Source organism: Lactuca sativa, chromosome 1 (genome assembly GCF_002870075.4).
Source record: "Lactuca sativa cultivar Salinas chromosome 1, Lsat_Salinas_v11, whole genome shotgun sequence".
In the NCBI taxonomy this organism is placed as follows: domain Eukaryota; kingdom Viridiplantae; phylum Streptophyta; class Magnoliopsida; order Asterales; family Asteraceae; genus Lactuca; species Lactuca sativa.
The window spans coordinates 22,581,930-22,606,418 of NC_056623.2; the positions used below are offsets into that span (position 1 = coordinate 22,581,930).

General features: G+C 35.1%; 1 protein-coding gene and 2 non-coding genes across 4 annotated transcripts; 1 reads left to right on the forward strand and 2 right to left on the reverse strand.

Moving 5' to 3' along the window:
- Window positions 1-9,211: 9,211 nt before the first annotated feature.
- LOC111876264 (uncharacterized) lies at window positions 9,212-12,916 on the forward strand. Of its 2 annotated transcripts, none has more exons than XM_023872817.2 (6): window positions 9,212-9,412; window positions 10,301-11,528; window positions 11,616-11,694; window positions 11,820-12,241; window positions 12,358-12,456; window positions 12,593-12,916. In XM_023872817.2, the coding sequence occupies exons 2-6, from the start codon at window positions 10,359-10,361 to the stop codon at window positions 12,788-12,790; spliced, it is 1,968 nt and encodes a 655-aa protein (XP_023728585.1). In that variant the 5' UTR covers window positions 9,212-9,412; window positions 10,301-10,358; the 3' UTR covers window positions 12,791-12,916. The 2 variants fall into 2 exon arrangements, with proteins under 2 accessions (XP_023728585.1, XP_023728584.1); XM_023872816.3 differs by having other exon boundaries at window positions 9,213-9,412; window positions 10,306-11,528.
- A 785-nt stretch (window positions 12,917-13,701) lies between these two features.
- On the reverse strand, window positions 13,702-13,898 carry LOC111876334 (U2 spliceosomal RNA). The gene has a single exon (XR_002844972.1). It is a non-coding gene; the product is annotated as a U2 spliceosomal RNA (small nuclear RNA).
- A 9,298-nt stretch (window positions 13,899-23,196) lies between these two features.
- LOC111876335 (U2 spliceosomal RNA) lies at window positions 23,197-23,393 on the reverse strand. The gene has a single exon (XR_002844973.1). It is a non-coding gene; the product is annotated as a U2 spliceosomal RNA (small nuclear RNA).
- Between the last annotated feature and the right edge of the window lie 1,096 nt (window positions 23,394-24,489).

The following is a 24,489-nucleotide window of genomic DNA, read 5'->3' on the forward strand; positions in this document are numbered from 1 at the left end:
TCTTAAAACTCTTTACTTAATCCTTTAGAAAACTTTTTCTTTTTCGAAATTCCTTAATCCCTTGATTTGAGTTCAGACATCCCCGAAGGTGTGTCCGATCCCTCAAACCAGGGCTCTGATACCAACTTGTAACATCCCAAAATACGGGCCAAAAATTTGATTTTTAACTAAACACTTTGCAAAACATTTGTAAATAAAACATTGATCAAAACATTTCGCATCCATACATCGTGTTTGAAAACCAAAATACGAAATCAACCAAAAGTCAGAGTACAAATCCCAGAACAATCTCGGAAGGCGGAAAAACAGTGTGTGTGTGTATGATTTGCCGCTACCACGCCAGCTCCTTCCTTTTCGAAGAAGAGGTACCTAAAACCAAACAGAAAACTGTAAGCACGAAGCTTAGTGAGTTCCCCCACTGTACCACATACCATATAACCACATAACATACATATATTGTCAGGCATATCTGGGTGCCGACCTACCCCTTCGGTCCTCTCGACCGGATACTGACTAGCATAGTTGGGTGCTGGTCTCCCCTTCGGTCCTCTCGACCGGATACTGACTAGCATACCTGGGTGTTGGTCTCCCCTTCGGTCCTCTCGACCGGATGTTGGGGACTATTTCACCCCATACTACTACCACATAACATATATCACATAATCTATCTAGCATAACTGGGCATGACTGCCCCTCCGACCATATCGACCGGTAATCTGGGGAATATCTCCCCTAGTGTCACTAGCACATAGCATCATATCATATGTGACATCCCCAAAATCTCAGCCAGAAAAGACCGATTTCATTTATGATTTTTAAAATAATTTCAGAGTAAATCCTTTTGATTTAAAAGAGTTGCGGAATTTGTTCCCCAAACAAAATATGATAAAATAATATTTATCAAAGCATTTCATCAAGAGATGCATTTTCATTATATAATCAAAACTCGAGATGTCATGTTCCGATACAGACCATAAAGCACAAACGATAACATTACAAGTCATTCAACAAATATATACATATACAGACTTGTAAACAAAACAACTCGATGATTCATCCATCTTATGCCCTTGCGCCACTTCCTGTAATACAAATAAAACTGAGTGGGTCAGGCTTGGGAGCCTGGTGAGCATATAGGGTTTTCAACCCACAATAAATAAATTATATTTAATTTCACCAACCAATAATAACCTGATTACTCATTCCCGTTATCCTCACTTTATGTCCCTAAAACAACATCTATCTCAAGGGACCTAATCTAGGATTTTCATCGGGACGGACATTACTGCTAAGGAGTTTCCTCAACAATAGATATCCTAAAGGAAACCATGAGGGGGATAGAGTACACCGGTGAACACATCGTTCACAACACCTACAGGTTATGAACCTGCTAGCGTTCCACAGGACTGTCTAGAAAGAGTCTGTGGTCGTTATCCATACTCCGCTGAATAACTAGATCAGCAACAACAACATCGAGGTCTCTCATCTGTTTATCACACATCAACTATCTACCCATGTTCTACCCAACATATTAGTAAATAAAAATATATATTTTTATACATAGTTTAAAACCTGTATAACATGTTCAATCAATACATATTCCACATAACAGATGAGGCACACCCACATAACACGTATTTCATAGAGAATAAATCAGATCTATGAGATAGAAGAAAGTGAATATACATTCACACACATAACAACAAAATCATACACATAACACGTATTTCGTATAAAATACTTCATAATTATGCGTTAGAAGAAAGTAACCACACACTCACTTGATCAGAAGATGATCGGACAACACTACGACTTGTAGAAGTAGTATTCTTTAGTAGACCTGGAAGATATTTACAAAAACCGGGCTCCTCGCGGGCAGAGCTTCGGGTCGGGAATTGCACTTCTCGGGATCTTCGGGGATTCGGAACTTGCTTCGGGGCTCGGGATTGATACCGGGGCTTCGGGATACTTCTGGCACGCAAAACGAGGCAAAACGAGAGAAAAAGAAGAGAATTTGGCAAATGGATTCGGCTGCCCTCGCAACCCTTTTATAGAGGCTGAGCCTCGCACGTACGCTGGGTGTATAGCTTTACACGGGGCGTACTCCTCGGATCGTCACTGCATGCGTCATCGGAGCACTCGAGTCCGAGGCGGTGCATGCATCGGGGTACGTTGGGCGTACTCAACTACGCTGGGCGTAGTTCAGATCGGATCGCTGACTCCCCCCTTCCTTCGGATCGGATCGGATCGGATCGCCGAGTCCAAGAACAACTCGCCGAGTCCCCACGACCAGATCTCCTACTCGCTTCCAAATCCTCACCAGGGCATCCTTTATGAGGTTTTGGCTTTCTGAGACTATTGTTACGTGTTAGATTGCTAATTCTGCATGCAGATACGAAGGGTTGGACCTTCAACACCTAAACCCCTCTTACTCAGTAACAGTTCAAATGACTCGCCGAGTTTGAAGAACAACTCGTCGAGTTCCAGTCAATCTTCATAGGATTCGCCGAGTAGTTCATCCAACTCGCCGAGTCTAAGACCATCTTCATAGAACTCGTCGAATCCCTTCGACCCTTTTCCCATACAGACGAAAACTGAGACATGCAATGCTTCCAAACCATAGATCTATGTTCCTAGGGCATGCTTATCACGTAAAGTTGCAAACTTTACGTGCATGCATGACCCTATAAGCTCGAAAAGGCAAATCTGAAGCCCTTTTCGGATCATATGGCACAAACACATGGAGTTTGGTGTTTTAGGGCTTGAAAACCACCAATTAGGGACAAAAGGGAATCTAATGAACTAGTGATCAAGGTAGGGACTTTTCTACCGGAATGGAAGCCTCTTGCATGGTAGATGTTAGATCTACTTCCCCTCCTTGCACTCTTCCACCTCCTTCTTCTTCTCTTAAGCTTCAAACTTCCTTCACAAGGCCAAAATCACTCACAAGGACAAAAAGGGGCTAGGGTTTCGCTCTACAGCTCTTCTGGAAGTGTTAGGGACAAGGGAGGCCGAGTTAGAGTGTTTAAATAGGGTGCAAACACCTGGGTTAGGGTTTTTGCCCAAACAGGGCCTACTCGCCGAGTCCGGGAACCGACTCGGCGAGTCCAGATCTTAGACCTCGCGTCTCATACCGCTCCTACTCAGCGAGTTGGTCCTTCAACTCGCCGAGTCCAAGGCAAAATGCATAACTTAAGAAATATTAATTGCAAGGAATACGTACCAGGAACCAGGTGCTACATTTTAACACATAGTGATGTGTATAAATAAGATAGAACTAACATGAAAGTGTGTAGAAACACTAGATTAACAGGATCCACTTACCAAAAAGTCTAGGAATCAACTTGGAGAATTAATCATTGGAAAGGCTTGGACTTGTTCTTGAGGGAAAATGTGAATAACTTGAATATGGAGGGGGTTTGGGGATGATCTCGGCCGAAGTTAAAGAGGGAAAGGTGAGGTGATGTTTGCCTTGTTATTTTTGGGGTAAAAGCCTTGATATATGCTGGGTGATATTTTTGTGTTGGAAAGGATGAAATATCATGTCACGAAGTCAACTCTCTTTTCTTCTACTATCCTACCGAAAACCTTACAGATTTACCGAAATCACATGTGGTTTCGGTCTAGTACCACCGAGATCACCTGGTGATTTCAGTCCATATACCGACCGAGATCACATGGTGATTTCGGTCCAAGTACTAACCGAAATCATTATGTTTTGGATCCTAAGCCAAGAACCCTATAAGCAAGGCGTAAATCACGATTTATGTTTTAACTCGTTGACTTGATTGACTTTTGCTGGCCCATAATTGCCAGTTGTCACAAAATGAGTGGATCAGGTTTGGGAATTTTTGGTGAGATGCATAAGGTTGTCAAGCCCATAGTAATTTAATGATAATAAATTATATCATTCTTGCAAACAATGATGTTAGATTATATATAAGATCTGACCTAAGACCAACTACCCAACCCAACCGATCCTCACATATCATAGCTCAACAATCATCTAGAAGAATCACCTTACCTGATGAATTGTTTGGGTATCTGTTTGACTACACATCCAGGGAGTCCTTGGCCAGTTTAAATCATATGTAAGGTAACCAATGTTCAGAGATTTGATAAATATGGTATCCCATTTTATATACGTTCATGGGTTATAAGTCCATGCTATCAACGTAATTCACTAGACCGCCTAGAATAGTCAAGTGTTGTCATCTACTTTGGTCGATGACCCAAACATGGTTACCAGTTGTATGATCTATACCCACAATTTATGGTCATCCAAGAAAGAGAAGGAATATGACACTCCGTTGTCTAACCTTACACTTTACCCCATAATGAGAACTATCTAATGTCCAACTTATTGGGAATTATACACTTCTTTCAAGTCTTATTATAACAATTCCAACTTTTGCTAAAGGTAATCTATATCCAATAGAGTAGGGGTGTCGAACGGGTAAAATTTTAGGGTTTCGGGTAGAACGGGTATTTCCTTAAGAAAATAATACCCGATACCCGACCTATATTGTAATTCGGGTTTTCGGGTTTCGGGTATTCGGGTTTTAGGTTAGGTCGGGTCGGATAATTATCGGGTATACCCGAAACTTTCTTAAATGACACTTATCGATAATTTATTTATTTATTTATTTATTATTTTTACATGTTGGTTGGTTTAATAAATAATCGGGTAGGAAAATACTCCATACAATTAACAAGTACATATATAATAACAATACAAATCATTATAATATGTTATGTACTTTTTTAATTCCATTTCATGCGATAGTGAGAAACTGAGAATTGTGATGACGGTTCAGGACTTCAGCTTTAGCGTCGTACTCCCTTTGCAAGTTTGCGTCGACTGTCGAGCCGTTGTTCATAAGAAGGAAACGAATGATTTTGTTTTATTTAAAGTGTGCGTACGCAACTGCATTGTATATTTGATATTATTTAAAAAACGAATTCGGGATTCGGGTATACCCGAAAAGAAATATTCATACCTAAAACCCGACCTATATTAGTATCGGGTTAACCTATTACCCGAATGTTCATACCCGTTACCCGTTTTACCCGACCCATTATACCCGAATTCATAATGGGTTGGGTGGGTAGAATGGGTTTCGGGTTTTTTTGACAGGCCTACAATAGAGTTCATAACCCAATGGCGCTATCATATTTATACAGGTAGCACATAACACAAATAATACATGTAAACATTTAATGTCGCTTATAAGTACTAATACTCTTAAATTAAGATTATGATCTTGATAGTAACCACACACTCACCTGAAAAAATGTTTGGTGATTGGTGAATCGGGCAGAGCTTTGCCTCACACCTTTTCCAAAAGACCTAAATGTACATACCGATAAGTCTTAGCCTAATTTCATACTTCATGGAACCATTACCGTAAGGGTTTAGATTTCTCAATAATCTTAATGAATACTAGGAATTCTATCAAATAAGGATCAACCAGGCAAGAAAGTTAGGAAGCAAGACCATTTCGACGTATAGCCTTTCTAAAATCCAAAAACCAAGCTAACATGACCATTTTAGACACTTCTCTCATAAGTGGATCTATCGGTATAACGACTTAGAATCACTAGTAAATCTTATTTATAGGTTCATAATAGCGACTTATAACTATAAATATAAGTTACACTGACAATACTAGAGTGTAGCTTAACTTACAAAGGTTCTTCCTGACAGAAGTTAGGAAATTGCACTGGCAGAGCTTCTTCTCGCTATCTACTACTACTTTAGGGATCGTAGGGCTTTGCCGAAGACTAAAATTGAGCAAAAATGGGCTAAAAGTCAAAGAATGTCGAGAGAGAAACTTTGTAGGGGTGAAGGATTTGGAATGGAGACGAAATGCTATTTATAGGAAGGAAAATTGGCTTGTGCGCCACACACAGAACATGTGCACACCACGCACTTGACATGGTCGACCTTTATGCGCCCGACATGTGTTTGAATATGGGTGGGGCCTCGTGGCTGCTTCTGGAATGCTTTGCACGTCACACATGCGTGTCATATTTCATATTTTCAAAATTGTGTATCTTCTTTATACAAGCTTCATTTTTTATGTTCTTTATATCCACACATAGCTATCAACGGGATCTACATATTTCATTTAGACTCCGTCAACTAAATTTGAATTTTTATTCACACGTGATTAAGCTGTTAAAGCCCATAAAAAAATACATAACTTTCTCATCTGAAGTCTGTTTTCGTCTGTCTTTATATTGTTGGTCTCTTATTAACGAGATCTTCGATTCTCGTTTAGATTGTGTTGACTAAAAATTGACCAATCTAAAACTCGATTTATGTGTGCACACTGCTGCGTTGAATCTTAGAAAAATCAAAACTTCCTCTAATGAAGTCAGATTTATACGTTCTCTATATGCACGCTCTCGGTTTAATGACTACTACGATTTTCGTTTAGACTACCTAGGCTAAAAAAATCTATCAAATTTTTACTTTTTACGATACGAAGAGCCGTTTCGGTTTAATCGTGAAATTTCGAAGAAGCATAATTTATTCGTTCTAAGCCGGATTCGAACGTTCCTTATATATCTGGAATCCTTATTATGTATACTACAACCAGGTTAAAATTACTTGTTCTAAATGATCTTCTATTTTTGACGTTTACTTTAATCTTATTTTGTAACATCCTAAAATTCATGACCAAAAATTTCATTTTTAATAAAACTAACACACATTTGTAACCTGGTTCACACATTGCAAAGCATTTTATATAAGACTTTTATCATAGTCGATTCCAAGAAATCACATATTGCGGAAAACATAGGTGTATCCGCTGCGATCGTCCCGAGCTCATTTATTTGAAAACTGGAGGTACTTGAAACCAAAACTGAAAACCGTAAGCACAAAGCTTAGTAAGTTCCCCAAATACCACATACCATACATATCAACATACCGCCTAGCATGTTTGGGTGTTGACCTACCCCTTCGGTCACTTTCAACTGGATACTGTCTGGCATATAAGCACATAAATCACATACTGTCGTACATAACCATGAGCCATACATATCATTCATATATCATAATCAATAAAGATGCTATGTGCCGAAGATAGTCTTGCCATTATGCCACGGGCCGCCACGTGGTCTTTTTTGCCAAGCCGGGGGCCACTCCCTGGGTCTTACATAGAAGTACCAATAGCCACATCCTGGTCTTCCATGCAAGCATCACAAATACAACTAGCATACATACTACTCTACTTAGCCAATTGACATACAATGTGCCAGGTGGCAATTGACATACAATGTGCCAGGAGCCACCTCTTGGTCTTTCATACATAATGCCTAAGGATAACACCGAGTCTTTCTATAGTACATAAACCAAATGGGCCAGCATTGGTGACTTCGACCCATACAAACAGTAAGGCGACTCACCACGAATGCTGAAGCTTATGGCACAAAATCCTTAGTTGCTGCCCTGATGATTCCCCTGAGCTATCCATACCAAAACATCACCCAATTAGCAATTAGGTTCCAAACCATGATCTATAATCCTTACTTGGGGTGAAATGACCGTTTCACCCCCGACCCATCAAGGCCCAAACTATAAAATCCATGAAATCTCATCAATGGTCCGATTTTCCAAATTAGGCCAAAACCCTTACATGGAACTACCCTTAGAACCCGTTCCATACTTTATAACCCTCCAGGGGTCAAGCTTGGTCAAGTTAAGTCAAGGTCAAAGTCAACATCCAAGTCGTGGTCAAAGTCAACGATCCGAGTTGACTTAACTCGTCGAGTTGTCCTTCAACCCGATGAGTTCCCATAAACCACAAAATCATGATACAACGAATCAACTCGACGAGTTTTCCCTTAACTTGTCGAGTTCTATCCTGGAAATACCTTTTAGAAGGGTAAAGTTTCCAACTTTACCCATTAATCCCTTCCTAAAGAGAATAAGCTCAAATCCTAACCCAAAAAGGGTCAAAATCTTAATCCAAAACCACTAAAACTACAAGGTCGACCATGAGATTATAGATATGGACCATAAGACCCAAAATATCATGTAAAGTCCTAAACCTTGTCGACATGCATGGCCTTTTGGGGCATGAAAGGCCAAAACAAGATCTTAGAGGTTGCATGGGGATACTAGGGCCACAAAGTTGGCACCTTTATGCCATGACAACCCTTCAAAGCCCTAGATCCGAATTGTTTTCCACAAGGGACGTCCAACCCATCAATAATCATATCATTTGGACAAAACAAGCCAAAGAACCCATAAATGGAGATCTAGATGACTACAAGACAAGGTTTAAGCATTATACCAGAAAAGTGTCGTCAACAAAGATTTTGGATCTATATGCTCCTTCTTGTGTCTCCAAGTTATTCCTTCTTCCAATAGCTTCAACACTCACCAAAAAACACTCAAAATGGCTCACAAACTCTCAAAATAGCTTTAGGGTTCTTCATTCTTCCAATACATTAAATATTAATCCAAACGAGAATACTATAAAGAATGCAACTAATCAATAAAAGTCGCTCTCGATGGTATGTGTTATAAGAAATAAAATGATATTGACCTCTAGAATGGATTTTCAAAGGCCATAAAATCACATAATTCTACTCTTTTCCCGTAATCTATAAAAAGCGTTATGTGAGACTAGGGTTTACATGTTTGTTTAAAAAAAAAATCTTTGATAATATTCTAATATTTCCGGTCAAATTATGGTTTAATCTCAACTTTTATTTTTAACAGAAAAATCTTGAATATTCTATATTTTGCCAAAATTAACGAAACAATTCATATTTGTTTAAATAAAAAATGATAGATTATCGTATAAATTAGATAATCAGAACTTTTCTAGTTCAAAAAATAAATGTTTGGATTAAACCGTAAACTGATCCTAAATATCATAATTCTTTTGGAGATTTTCCTTAAAAAAAAAAACTACATGGAACCTTCACTTAATTTTAAGAATGTGAACTGGTTTGAAACCTGTTAAGGAGTGAACATAAAAACGAGAACCAAAAAGAATACCTGTGATCCATTCCAATTGGTTTTGGTTCTAGTAAAAAATATAGTATCTAAAAAGGTATTTTTTATCATACAACCAACTAGTTTCGATTCCAATTTAATTTTTGATTAAAAAATTCATCCCTACATCATTTGTCTTATTCATATTAAAAAGAAAATGATAGGTTAAAAAAAGCATATAGGTAATGGCGTAACGCTGGTAAAAATGAAAGTGAGGTATAACACCCGATAAAAGCGCTCGTGGTCCGCCCGTTCAAAACCCTAGTTGCCGCCAAACGTGTTGGCGCCAGATCTAAACCAAGTATATTACTATTTCCTCGTCTTCATCACCGAAGCTCTATTCCAACCACATCTGTTATCTATCTCTCACTTCTTGCCGGAAATACAACCATTCTGGTAAATCGCAAATATTCTATTTAGAAATTTCAGTCTGATGCTTATTTTAGGACTTTAATCGCTTCTTATTTATACGTCTAGTAGATCTGCCTTGATTTGTTTGGTATGTAGATTTTTTTGTTCGTGTAGTTTACAATTTTTGTTAGTTTGTCTGAAGGAGGTTCAAATCCAGTTTTAGAAAAAGACGAAGGGAGCTTGTAGGCATTCGATTAGCTCTTGCTTGGAATTTATCCCAAGTAACTTCGTGCCAAATACGCTTTACTAATTATTTTAGGGTTTCTTTTAGATTCGCTAGATTTTCATGTTATTTGACTGCATTTAGGTTTGCGCGACTTGTTCATGATCTAGTTAAGGTAGAGTCTGCACAGCACTTTCTCTCTGGTCATTATGATTTCACGAATAGATATTATTTTGGGCGTTATTGGTTATTAATATTTTTTTTGCTTAAACGAAGATGGATACCTTTAATCATTCGTCTTAGAAGAGTGGATGGTCGAGCCTTTGGAATTAGTGGAAACCAATGAGTGTTAGACGAAGGGGGGCACAAAAGTGATATCATGTAGTCATTTTTTTGGTGCTACTGAATGATGTAATGAGTTCTTGAGTTGTCTTTTGAGAGCATTGCAGTCAATGACATGCAACCATTACTTATATAGTTATAATTCTATTTTTTTTTACATGCAGATATTGTTGTGGTTTGAATGTTTGGGTCGAGTCTTGATTTTAGGTCCTTAATGTATAATCTTTCAAATTATGTTTAATAAGCATTGATATCTTTTAGGTCTTTTTAGGTAACTTCAATGTTCAGTTTCTTCACATCGTTAGCTTATTCAGTACATCTCTATATGAAATCATTCTTTACTTATATCAGCTTTCTTTTTTGGACAGAACAGTCACACCATAATAGAGTGTTCAAGCAACACTCAAAGGGGTTGGTTGTCAAGTAATGAAGTTAAAGCCTTGCATTACTTCTCATTTTATCTCAGTTATAGAAGACGGCATGGTGAAAAAAGTTCACAACAGGGATTCAAATGGAACCCCAATTGTCAGATTCAAGAATCTAAAAGATATATATAAAGCTGAAGATGCTATGCTCCAGAATGGTTATGATGGCACAAAATTTAGTAGTATCAGTACAGGGAATGAACACACAAACCTGCCTTTTGCAGATAGAAAAACAAAAACAAGAAATGGTTATGCTTTTGAAGAGGATCAACCTGAATCTTCATCAAATGAAGATAGTTCTGATGAACTGACATTATCACAGTTTGTTAAAAAGTCTGTAAAAAAGAAAAGAAAAGCTTCAGAATCTGTTCAAACTTTAAAGACAGATTATGATGATTCGGATCTCAGTCAACCACTGTTTAAATTTAGAGTCAAGGCTCCAAAGACTTCACCCAAGAAGATGCATACAACAGAAAGTTTTCCAGGATCTGTTAATGTCAAAGTTGAAGAATCTTGTGAAGTGGAGTCTTTTGAATTCAGAAAGAGTTCTCATTGTAATGGGCCGGCGTCATTCATTGCTTCTGAATCTGGAATCAAAGTTGAAGAATCTTTTGAATGCAGAGAGGGTACTCACAATAACATGCCAGCAACATTCATTGCTTCTGAATCTGGGGTTGTTTTTATCAATCATGAACTAAATAGCAATAAATCAGGTTCATCTACAAATGAAGGGGAAGTTTGTGAGATCAATGAAGCTTCACTTGATGCTTTAGATGACACCAAGGACATGGTGTTGGATAATGAAGAAAACATGAAAAGTTTAACTGTAAGTCCCATGGAAGAAGATTCTCCTGTTGAAGATCTGACTACAAGCACATCTGATTACTCTCAAAGTCAACCAGCGCATGAGGAAGTCAACAATATCTGTGATCTTCAAGATTCAGTGAATGCTGATGTGGACTTGAACACTATGAATTCAGAAAACATTTGTGTTTCTGAGGAGACTCCTATTATTCAGGACCAGCCCTCTGTTATTCCTCCTAATGCTGATTCAGAAGAAAAGTTGTTCAATCAAGACTATCAAACTGATATCATGAAAGAGGCATCAGTGATTAGAAACCCAAATTGCATAGAACCCCGGAATCCTGAAAGGCTCCCTTCAACAAGAAAGGTACTTGCTAATAGTATATTCAATTATTCATCATCAAATTTCTTATTTTCTTCTTTGAAATATGCTTATCATATGTGTATTTTACAGGCTATTTCTCCAACCTCTCAAGAAAAACTATGCATGGCAATGAAATCCCCAGAGTTATTAGATGACATGGACCATTACAGTAAGTCAGTAGATACAATAGTTTCACATAATCACATGCTTTCTTTTATATCCATAATTCACAAAGCTTTTGTTTTCTTAATATTATGTTTATTCTTATTTTAACATCTCATCTTAACTTTCCAGAATGCAAAGAGAAACTGTCCTTTGAAGAACAACCTGAGAACAAGTTTTTATCAACTACCTCAAATATTGACTACAATGAACCAAATGCTCTTCCTCAACAGGCGAAATCTGTTATCTCCACCAAAACCATGGTTAAAAAACCAAAAGGTTACAAAAAAGGTTCACCTGAAAAAAACCTTCCACCTAAAGGCTGTCTGGATGGGCCTCGGCTATGCCGCTCGCTTCCCCGCCTTAGCACAGGGTGCACCACCGTTCAAGGGTGTTCTGAAAGTGCCATTGCTTTCTCACAGAGACAGATGCATGACATTGAATCTTTAGCATCAAAGCTGATGAGTGAATTGAACTCCATGAAGGTCATTGTAGAAGAAAAGTTGCTCTTCGAAGCTTATCGTTCCCCATCCTTGAAAAATGAGGCAGATGAGGTATTAATTAAAGTTTTCAAAACATGCAGGGTACATTATGAGAGGGGCAATTATGTCTTTTCTTTTACACCTTTTTTGTTCATGTACTTGACTATTTTAATGATACTTTTTGGCAGGTGAAATCAGCTATTAAAAGTGCAACAAAAACTGAAGAATCGGCTAAAAAATGGTTGTCCATGATGACAAGGGACTGCAATCGTTTCTGTAAAATCATGGTTTGTGTTTCTTTCATCATAAACCTTTCAAAGCAGTTATTTAAAAAAAAATACATAGATGTAATAAGTAAAAATGGAAGTATGATGCTGTAATAAACAAATCAATGACTTTAATGATTCTATATTTTGTTTGCAGAAACTGAATGAGGACAATAATGATTCTGGTAGTGATGTGAAGAGCATGATTGAGGAGAAGGCTCCTCCTGTTCAAAAAGAAAAAGAAAGGAAGAAAATTAGTTTTGCAGATGAAGCTGGTGGAATGCTTTGTGATATCAAAGTCTATGAGATTGAGATTGAACAAAATTCATTGGAATTGAAGCAAAGTCCTGAATAACAATAATCTTGTTGTAGCAGCATTTTTTTGTTGTTTGTTGTTTGTTGATACCCAAATGCTTGTTTATGCTCTAAATATAACCACCCATTTAACCATTACTTTATTGAAATCCATTTTGGCTTTTAAGCAATTATTTGTGACGGCTTCATTGGGATTTTAGATTCATGGCAATAACATACATGATGGTCTGTTGTGACTTGTGGATGTGTATAGTATTAATATGCAGCGAAACTAATGATTTATAAGTTCAGAATCATATACTGAACAAACGCTAGGCTGTTGTCAAAAATCAATATCCAACATACGATGAGATCATCTTCTGACTTTGCATAATCAGTATTGAAAAATTCTACCATAACACAACTTATCTCAAAACTTTCAATATAACACATAACCTACAATTAGTTATCTCTGAGAATTTCAGTGATTTTGATTTTTTATTTGGATTTCTTCAGCATAACTCACAACTTATCTCAAAATTTTCAATATGGATCATTTAATCGGTTCCATCTCTTCTTTCCAAGTTGTGTTTCATTATGGTGGAAATTGTTTTGTACAAAACTTCAATTACGTGGCATTGTAGAGAGATATGAAGCGCTTTTACTTAAAAAGTAGAGACCATATATCAAATAAAAAAACCTTCACATTTAGCTTGTTTATATTGAAAGTTGCATGTATTTTCAGATGTCTTTGACTCTGACAAAACATTCATATATGCATAAAATTGATGAAATCACATTGTGAAGCAAATTCGTAAAATATTCGCAGTCTTAATATTAAAAAAAAAAAAAAAAAAAAAAAAAAAAAAGTTATGCATGCAACAAGGCCTTGGTAGTGTAGTGTAAGACCAAGCATTCTAAAGAGCGTAAGACCAGAGAGACCCATCGATTTAAAAAATGAACTAGGAATTGGAGGGGTGCGCCAGGCCTTGGCAGTAGTGTAAGGCCAAGGCGACGCATGAAGAACCCCAGCAGCAAGCTACTGTAACGGGCCTTCCCCCATAAAAAATAAGATTAATATCGAGTAGGCCGATGGCCTACATATCAGATATTAAACTGATAAGAACAGATACTACACTTGATCTTAGCCAAAAGGCCGAGAAAGGTATGCCTCTTCCATTCCACGGCTTTCCATTTTATACCCATCTTTCTCTTCGCTGCTTGCTTCACTCAGTCGATGTGGGATGCAAACCTTTCCTTCCTGTTCCATTTATGCTGCATAAATAAAAATATCATAATACCGTTACTTTTTTAGTTACATATATTTGAATAAAATTCATTTTATATGTGTTTACAATTGTATGGTTTTTATTATTTTGTGATTAAATGAAGAGTTATTTAAGACAAGAAAACAAGTTGCTGGAGATTATTAAATTTGAACATTTTTTTTTTCCTGAACTATTTAAAAAATCTTTTTACTACCTAACTTATTGTCTTCAACCCTCACCTATCTGCAGCCTCTTTTATATAAAATTAAGAGATAAGAGATAAGAGATAAATAGCGAGATGACTGTATGTTTTTGTTATAGACTGTTGGTTTTTCGAAATATAATGATAAAAAATGGAGTTGACAGGATAATAGAATGAGTGAGCCAGTAAGGTAATAAATGATCCACAATATTTAATTGTCATTTTTGATGGATTGGTTGCATTGAAGAAAATATACATCCAAACATGCAGTTTCAAATGCATAAATAAGCTATTGAAATAAATTAAATCAGTAAATTAAAAAGTAACCTATACATAATCGTACATCAAAACAATCAAACAACTAACATGTAATATATCATTTTACTTAAGACGGGCCATTTAACAAGGAAAGATTCAACCATGTACATATCAACGAGTCCTTTTACAAGGGATAAGCTGATGCTATAAGAGTATTTCCACAGAGAACCAATCAGTCATTAATAAATTCTTAGGCAAATTCAATATATTGTGCATTTTAATGCTGTTAAAGAATTTAGGACAAAAACCACATTTTTTTTCTGTCCAAAACTCTTATTATATACGAATAATGCATATCATAAATCTAGATATTCAAGTGGAGAGGTGAACATCAATATAATTATATTTCATGTTTTGAAATTTTAAAGTTAGGAAGTTTTGTTCTAACATATTATTCCCATGTTATTTTTTATTTAAGAAATATGATCCAACTATATTGGGAAATGTTATTTCTACTATAACATAAAAACAAAAAAATTAAATGCCCTCGGTCATATACAAAGAAGGCTCAAGCATTCATTTTGTTTGTTTTTCCTTGATTACATTATTTCTATACAAACAATATTTACTATGCAATAAGCATACAAAGCAAGCAATTGGACAAAATATTGAACTGAGAATTGGAGGGTGGCGCCAGGCCTTGGGAATATAATGGCAGTGCGCCTGGGGGACGCATAAAAAACCCCAACAACAAGCTATTGTAATGGCAGTGCACTTTTAACGAAAAATTATAGTGGTTTTTATGTATTTTTTTCCTATTATAGCATTTTACTTTATTTTCTTTCTAAATTAGAGAATCTACCCAACTATAGCATTGTACTTTTAAAAAAATATAGTGACTTTTTTGTGTTTTACCCTTTTATAGCATCCTAATATCTTTTCTTTCTATATTACGGAACCTACCCAACTACAGCAGTGTACTTTCAAAGAAAATATAGTGGCTTTTTTATACCCTATTATAGTATCATACTATCTTTTCTTTCTATTACAAAATCTACCCAATTATACTTTAAAAAATTTCTATTAACATGATGATTTGAAAAATCTATCCTACAATAGCAAATTGTTTTGTATTTGGATGACATTGTTATAGTTAGATAGAAATTTATAGAAATACAAAAGTGTAATATGTAGAAATGAAAGTATGATGCTATAGTAAACAAATCAATGAAGTATGCTGTTATTTCTTACATCAAACTCCTTCTAGAAATGGCATAATATAACATTAATGGTATGATATGTATAACATGAATCATGATTCTACATATTATTTGCAAAAACTAAATGGGGACAAGGATAATTATGGTATTGGTATGGAGAGCATGATTGAAGAGAAGACTCCTCATGTTCAAATAAAAAGGAAGAAAATAAGTTTTGCAGATGAAGTTGTTGGAATGATTAGTGATATCAAAGTTTACGCGATTGAGATTGATCAAAATTCATTAAAATTGAAGCAAAATTCTTAATAACAAGAATCTTGTTGTAGCAACATTCATTTGTTGTTTGTTGTTGATGCCCATATGCTTGTTTATGCTCTAGATATAACCATCCATTTAACTATTACTTTATTGAAATACTTTTTTGGCTTTTAAGCAATTATTTTGACATCTTCATTTGGATTTTAGATTATTTGCAATGACATACATGATGGTCTGTTGTGACTTGTGAGTGTGTATAATATCAAAATCCAACCTATGATAGAATCATCTTCCGACGTTGCATAATCAGGATCAAAAAATCCTACCATAATGATTAGTTAGCTCTAAGAAATTATGTGATGTGATTTTTTAATTTTTGTTTCTTCGGCATAAAACTTGTAGTTTTTCTCAAAAATTTCAATATTTATATTTTGACTTGTTTCATCTCGTCCTTCCAAGTTGGAAATTGTTTGAATAATACTTCAATTACGTGTCATTGTAGAGATATGAATCACTTTTACTTAAAAATTAAAAGTCATATCTCAAATAAAAAACCTTAGGTTAGTTGATGTAAACTTTAATTCATAAGTCGTTTGCTTTTAATTGAGTTCGTTGACATTATGCTTGTTGATATGAAAGTTACATGTATTTTCAAATGTATGACTCTTGGCAAAACACATTCATAAATGCATAATACTTGGTGAAATCACATCGTAAAGCATACTCATAAAATATCCGTGTAATTATGTCTAGAAAAAAAAGTTATGCATGAACTCTTGTTGCATATGAAGAATCAAATATTATGTTCCAAGCATCCTAACTATAAAGCATATATATGGATTGTTGTAGTAGGTAATGACAAGTTAAAGGTGTTTTTCACCCTACTATAACATCCTTCTTTTTTTGTTACAAAATCTACCCATCTATAGCATTGTACTTTAAAAGAAAAATTACAGTGGCTTTTATATATTTTACCCTATTATAGCATCATAACTTCTTTTCTTTCTATTATAGAATCTACCCAACTATAACATGATACTTTTAAAATTCTCTAGTAATAGCAAATTGTTTTGTATTTGGATGACATTGTTAGAATTAGATACATTTACAGAAATACAAAAATGTAATATGTATAAATGAAAGTATGATGTCATTATAAACAAATCAATAAAGTAGGTTGTTATTTCATGCATATAACCTTTTTTAGAAATGGCATGATATAACATTTATGGTATGCATAACACGAGTCATGATTTATAAATTATTTGTAGATATTGAACGAGGATAATAATGTTTCTTGTTGGGGGAACATGATTAAGGAGAAGGCTCCTATTGTTCAAAGGAAAGGAAGAAAATAAGTTTTGCAGATGAAGTTGGTGGAACGCTTTTGTAACGACCCAAATTTTACAAAGAAAAATTTCATTTTTAATTAAATAAACACATTTTCATAAACCATTAATTCCCAACATATTTTTTTTAGATCAACATTCATTACAATTTTTATTAAAATCATCAGAGTGTCCCCAAACATATCAGTGAAAGAGAGATGGAGTGCACGCCGCGCCATCATGCCTTGCCCTTGCCTTTGGGCTCAGATGTACCTAAAACAAATCAACAACCTGTAAGCGAAATGCTTAGTGAGTTCTCCAGAACATACCAGACAATACACATACATGTATCCTGTTAATTAAATCTACACACATATCACACAAACCATACATACAACAAATAAGGATGTGATGGGCTCGTCCCTAAGGTCTTACTCCAGGATGTCATGGGCTCCCCACATGGTCTTAAACCTAAATGCCATGGGCTCTCCCATGGTCTTTGATAGGAACGTCATGGGCTCTTCTCATGGTCTTACATCTAAGTGTCATGAGCTCTCCCATGGTCTTCCATACAAACATACCACACATACTGCTAACATACTTCCTAGCTCGTACCAACTATCATGCAAAATATTACCATATCAGCTAGGAAACTACATATCAAGAATGGGTCGGCCTTGGTGTCGTAAACCCATTGGTATGGCGAAGAGACTCACCTCAGTCTGCTAAATGCGAAAACTGCCCTCCTAACATTCGGTAACCTCCCGTGCTGGAAGTAGTAATAGTAATCAATGTTAGGACCTTAGATTAATCAAAGGAACACCCAAACCCCAAATCCTCCCATGAGGCCCAATTATCTATCCATAGCTAATGGGCCAAAAATCCAAGTCCAACATCACTAATGGGCCTCTTGGCCCAATAAGGCCCAACCAATATATCCATGACCCATAAAAGATGAAATGACCCATAATTCACAGAATACAATCAAACCCAATAACCAAATGAGGCCCAAAAGCTCAAAGGCCCAAAGCAGATTCGGGCCCAACAGAGAAGCGTACGCTCGACGTACCATCTTGGTACGCGTGACGTACTGGGATCTTGGGACTACGCTCTGCGTACACTGGGTTACGCCCAGCTTACCAACAAATTAAGCACTTTTTCCATTAAGTGCTTAATATTCGATTCTTTTACGTCCAGAAGTCGGATCTAACCTTATTAAGACGACCTAAGGCATAAAGTTGGCAACTTTATGCCTTTGCATGTCCCATATGCCCCCAACATCCTCATTAAGACCTTTTTAAAGCTCTTAACCCATACATGAGGTCAAAATGCCCACCAAGACTCCATTTTTATGCTGAAAAAAGACCAAGGGACCTCAGATCTATCATTTCCATCCCTTGGAGTTGCTTATCTCACAAGAGGAGGTCCAAAACCAACCAAAGGGACAAAACTAGAAAACCCTAGCTAGATCTAGTGATTTAAATGGAAAGGTACAAGCTTTATACATCCAGAAGCTCCTCAAGGTCGACAATATGCAGGTCCTTGAAGCCAAATGACACTCCAAGCTTCCTTGACAACTTCTTATTCTTGGATGAACACTAAAAGGACCAAAAAGGCACTCTTGAAGCTCAAAATACACTCACAAATGATATTACGGTTTTCAGAGGTGTTTGAAGGTGAAGGAGGCTGTTAAGGGTGAGGCTCAAATGAGTTAAGGACGTTTATATAGGCCTCAAGTCCGATTTTTAGGGTTTGAACATGATGGCACGTACGCCCAGTGTACGTGCTGCTCCTCCGCGTTCCTTCTCACCAAGTACGCTAATCGTACTCTTAAGTACGCCCAACGTACTTAAGGGTCTCTTATGCCAATAACAAGATACTTCAAGGGCTATAAGGTCATACCTGCTTTTAGGTGTTGCAGCTTTTTGATATCAAAGTCTATAAGATTGAGATTGAACAAAATTCATTAGATTGAAGAAAAAATCATGAATAACAATAATCTTGTTGTGGCAAAACTCTTATGTTGTTTGTTGTTGATACCCAAGTGCTTGTTTATGCTCTAAATATAACCACCCATTATAACCATTATTTTATTGAAATCCTATTCGACTTTTAAACAGTTATTTGTGACATTTTCATTGAGATTTTAGATTCCTAGCAATGACATGATGATTTGTTGTGAGGGTGTATGCATGGAGTATAATAATAATTTATAATTTTAGAATGCAAGACTGTAAAGATTGAAATCCTACTTAGGACAATATCATATTTTTTACTTTGCAAGATCAAGTTCGAAAGATCCTACTACAATGCTGCTTGACATGAGTTGCAATTTAACTACAAGTCATTAAAAAATAAAAGAAGATAAAAATTTGACCTTCAAAAATAAAATATCCATGTGGTTAAGTTTCCAACATTAAGGAATAATACACACGCAATACAAGAAAAGCTCATCTCATAATTAATCCATCATAGATCGTAAAATTTTAAAATATGACTGATAAGTTTAGAACCAAAATTATATATCTAACTATATAACCTAACATGACAGTTATTCATAATTAACATTTTCAAAGTAAAATAAATCTAAATGTTTGAATAAATAAAAGAGTATAAATGGAAAGAACAAAATCCAAAATATAATTTTTATTGATTATTTTTTAATATATAAATATTATTAAAGTTCATACACTATTGTGAAGATTTATATTGTTTTTTTATGGTGGAATCATATGCAAGGTTGATTCAAACATATTTCGGGTTCAGGACGAGAAGAAATAAAAACGTCCCTCAAAGACACAAGTATAGCCAAACATTTTAAAAAATATACTAATTCAAAAAAAAAACTTCTTATAGGTTTTTTAGATATAAAAGTATTTTTATTCGTCGTTTTGAAAAAAATAGTATGAAGACCAAACTCGTCTCACATGCTTTTATCCATACATAAAATGGTCAAATAATTCAACATTTCATGTGACATCAATGACATAATTATTTGATAACTTCAACTTTGAAAAACTTCTCTACAGATGCTACAATGATAATAATGGTTAATACGATGCTATATGCAATGAGACTCTAACCGCTGAGACTTAGAAATTTAGACGGCGTAATTGCTAATCCATTTAATCATTGTTTGATTGCTTCATAGGTCCTCAGTGTACAAATAGTCAATTTGATTTTTTCCATTTTTGTTGCACCTAGCCACATACCCACATTTATGAACGATGAATTATTATACGTATGATATTGTTTATTCATACCTTCAGTAATGTATCAAATTTTGGCATTTGAATTTGGCTCATTCACGCTTCCTATAATTTATATTTTTTTTCTTAAAACACACTAATTATTATATATTAACCCATAAATTTTTTGGGTCCTTTGAAATGATGAGTCCTTGGCGGTTGCTCCTTTTGTCTAACGTATGCACCGAACCTGATCATACGATCATGCGACTAGGATTGCCATTTTAATAACATTGTTCGAATGTATTAAAAAGTAAATTACAAAATTTGGTTGGTAGCTATACCCCAATTATAGGTTTTGCTCAAAAGTTCCATCTTAAACAATTTCAATCCAAAAAAGCTTGTACTTCACCATCAAATCCAAAAATACCATGTGAACGGGATGTGATTGCAAATGACCAAATTATATTCTCTTTATATATCTTTATATATCTTGACACTGTAAGTTCTTTGTATTTATGCAAAATTTATAACTCAATAATTCTACATTTTCATCTTCTCCAGTTTTTTTAATTAAAATCAATTAAAATTGAACCAAAGTGAGTTGGGATTCAACATTTGGTTTCTTTGGTAAATATTGAATTTGTTTTACTTGGTTTTTATGAAGAATCTAAGAGTATGTGGTATGGGCAACGAGAAGTGCAATTTTTGCTGATGTGGCATCTCATAACCTAGTCATAACAAGATGAACACCACCCCCTTCTTGTTGTATCTAGTTGTGTTGCTTCTTGTTGTGGTCATGACTAGATGCAACGTGATTTTCTATTGGTTGCCCAAATTCGCTCTCTCTATCTCTCTCCTCTTAACATGGTGTTACAACACCATGAACACCACCCCCTCTTCTTATTGCTTATTGTCATAACATCACTTCTAGTTGCCCATACCATATGCTCTAAAATTCCAATGAAGATGGAGATGGAGTCTTGATCCGAGGGGAGGTGCACTTATGAATCCTTTTTTATTTTATTTTTTATTGTATTGATCGGATTTTTTATTTTAATTTTTATTGCATTTATCAATTATTCTTTTTAATATTTCATGAATATTGAACAATGAGAACAAGCAGATGGGAGATTTTTTCTTTGATGCCTGGTTGATTGTTTGCATAATTTCCTATATTTTAGAGTTATTTCTAAGAATTTCAATTTTAATGATTTTTAATTTGTGTTTCTTTGGTGTAAAAGACCAATCACATGATGTTGAAGAATAGAAGAAGGATCATAATGTTCCTCGTCAAATGGAATAAAGGATTTAAGGCCAAAAAATAAACTAAGGCAAAAATAAAGATTAAAGGGAATAAAAACCAAATAAACGGGTTTTGAATTTTGTCTTTGTATAAGAAAGTGTATTTTGTGTGTGATTGTTTGGTGTCTTGAATGGGCCGGTGAATTGAGAACTAGATTGATAAGATCCTGGTTTTTCTATTGGTTCAAATTAATTAATTGGACCAATTGAATTTCTTTTACTCTTTTGATGATTGATTTTCTATTTCTGTAATAATTTATTTAGTTTTAATTTTTAAAATTGACAAAAATACTTATTGTAATGACTAAATTTGGAAGTCATCTCACGAACTAATGCTTTGTAATTCTGCATATGCATATCTAGAAGGTGTTAAGTGGTGTAGCCTATATGTATTTCTATTCGAATAAAACTAAATTGTTAAATCGATCAGTATTGTTTAGATACTTGAATTTTGTTATTAAAATTAAAAAAAAAATAAATAAATAAACTTATGCGATATAAATTTTAATTCATAAGATTAGCAGGAGCATCTCTAATCATCCTCGCCAAGACATCGCCAACACCACTCATTGGTTCTCACCAAGGAGCCCTCGTCATCCATCCGGGCGAGAAGAGAGAGGAGATAGGAAGGGGGAAAGCGGGATGTGATTGGTGCACTCTAATTTGTTTTTTTTTTTTTTTTAATTTTCAAAATCAGACATATTTAAATGTTATCACCACCACTTCCCAATAATTACAAGGTGAACACTCTTTTGGCAAAAGCTTAGGTGACTGGCAAAAAGTTGATGTGACACTATGTCGAACGCAACACCATTCTTTCTACCCTAAGTCAGTTTACTTAAATTTCTTTTATTTGAGTTTCCCGTTTCGAATGAGTAGTTAGTCGATTTACACCAGACAAATCAAGCTTTTTGATACGAAAGATGTATGTATTTTGAAATTGTCGACTCTTGATAAAACACATTTATATATGCACAATACCAACCGAAATCACATTGTGAAGCATATTCATAAAAAAATCGTACAATCATGTAATATATTTGCATTTCGTGATAGAAAGAAATAAAGTTACACATGAGCATGAGCATGAGCCAGAGGATCTGTATGCGTCTTCAATGTCAAAATAAGATTATAAAAATCCCTTTTCGAATCCAGTTGTTGCTGTATACTACTTTTTAATTCGATCAAACAATTGTAAAAACGTTATTACTCTTGCCACCATCCTCACTCATCAAGTATATGCTTTTTCTTGTTTAATAAGTATCAGGTTTCTAGGAATATTTAATTACCAAGTTAATTCTTGTGATAAAGTTGTTATTATGAAATTTATTATTAATTATTGTTGACCTACTTATTACATAAACATTGTAAATGAAATTTTAAATCAACAATTCTAAAACTATTTAACAGCAAGCAACAGAAACACTGAACTAGGAATTGGAGGGGTGCGCCAGGCCTTGGCAGTAGTGTAAGGCCAAGGCGACGCATGAAGAACCCCAGCAGCAAGCTACTGTAATGGGCCTTTCCCCATAAAAAATAAGATTAATATCGAGTAGGCCGATGGCCTACATATCAGATATTAAACTGATAAGAACAGATACTACACTTGATCTTAGCCAAAAGGCCGAGAAAGGTATGCCTCTTCCATTTCACGGCTTTCCATTTTATACCCATCTTTCTCTTCGCTGCTTGCTTCACTCAGCCGATGTGGGATGCAAAGCACTTCGCTACCTTCACACTCTTGGCTGTTCCTTCAGAACGAAAATTGCTTATAAGTTATAACTGTATTACTTTTGTTATTTGTGTTTAGTATAATTCAGTTAACTTACGTGATATGAAAATAACTTGATGGAGATAAATTATATATGATAAGTTTTTTCAAAGTTCAAACCACTTCTCATTCCCACTACAACCTCTTTCATATACAAATAAAAAGAGGGAGATAGTGTGAAATGATTATACTTTTAGCTTTTAGAGTTGGTTTGGTTTTATGGAATAAAATGATAAAAAAAAATTGGATTAATAAAATAATGGAATGAGATGAAGTATAAAAAATATGCATTCAAGGATGTTGTTTGGCATGCATGAATAACCAGTTAGACGAAATTAAATTGTTAAATGTTGAAAAATTGTTTGTTTAATGTAAATGAATTATGATCCAAATTGAGAATATGTCTTAGATATTTAATACATATGTATTCGACAATGCGATCAATATGTTTTAGATATTGCTTTAGAAAATGGGACCATTTAAATTGAAAATGAACATAATCCAACAACATAGATTAACACATTTTTAGCAAGATAATTATAACCTACAAAAACCCAAGACTGAGACCCAAAATATTTCATTTAGTTTCTGAATCAAGTAACTCAATAGTTTGCTTCAAAATCACCAAAACACTACGGATGATTTTGTTTTCTCTATTTTCCATGTATCATCGTTTAGGAATAATATGATATGTGATAGACATCATAGATTCATTGATTGATTAATTTTAAAGATACAACGCATGTCTTAAATTTTTTAAGGGACAAGTAATTTAACACAAACTATTTTTTTGGACTGCTATCCAAAACAAATTTCTCCAAACCGGATCGGTTTTAACCGAACAACAAATAAGGGTTTAAATTTTATAGTCATTTACTTATAGTCACGACATGACCTCTTCTTCTACCTCTAATTACGAGGATAATATTATAAGTATGCACATGTACAAAGTACAAACCCCA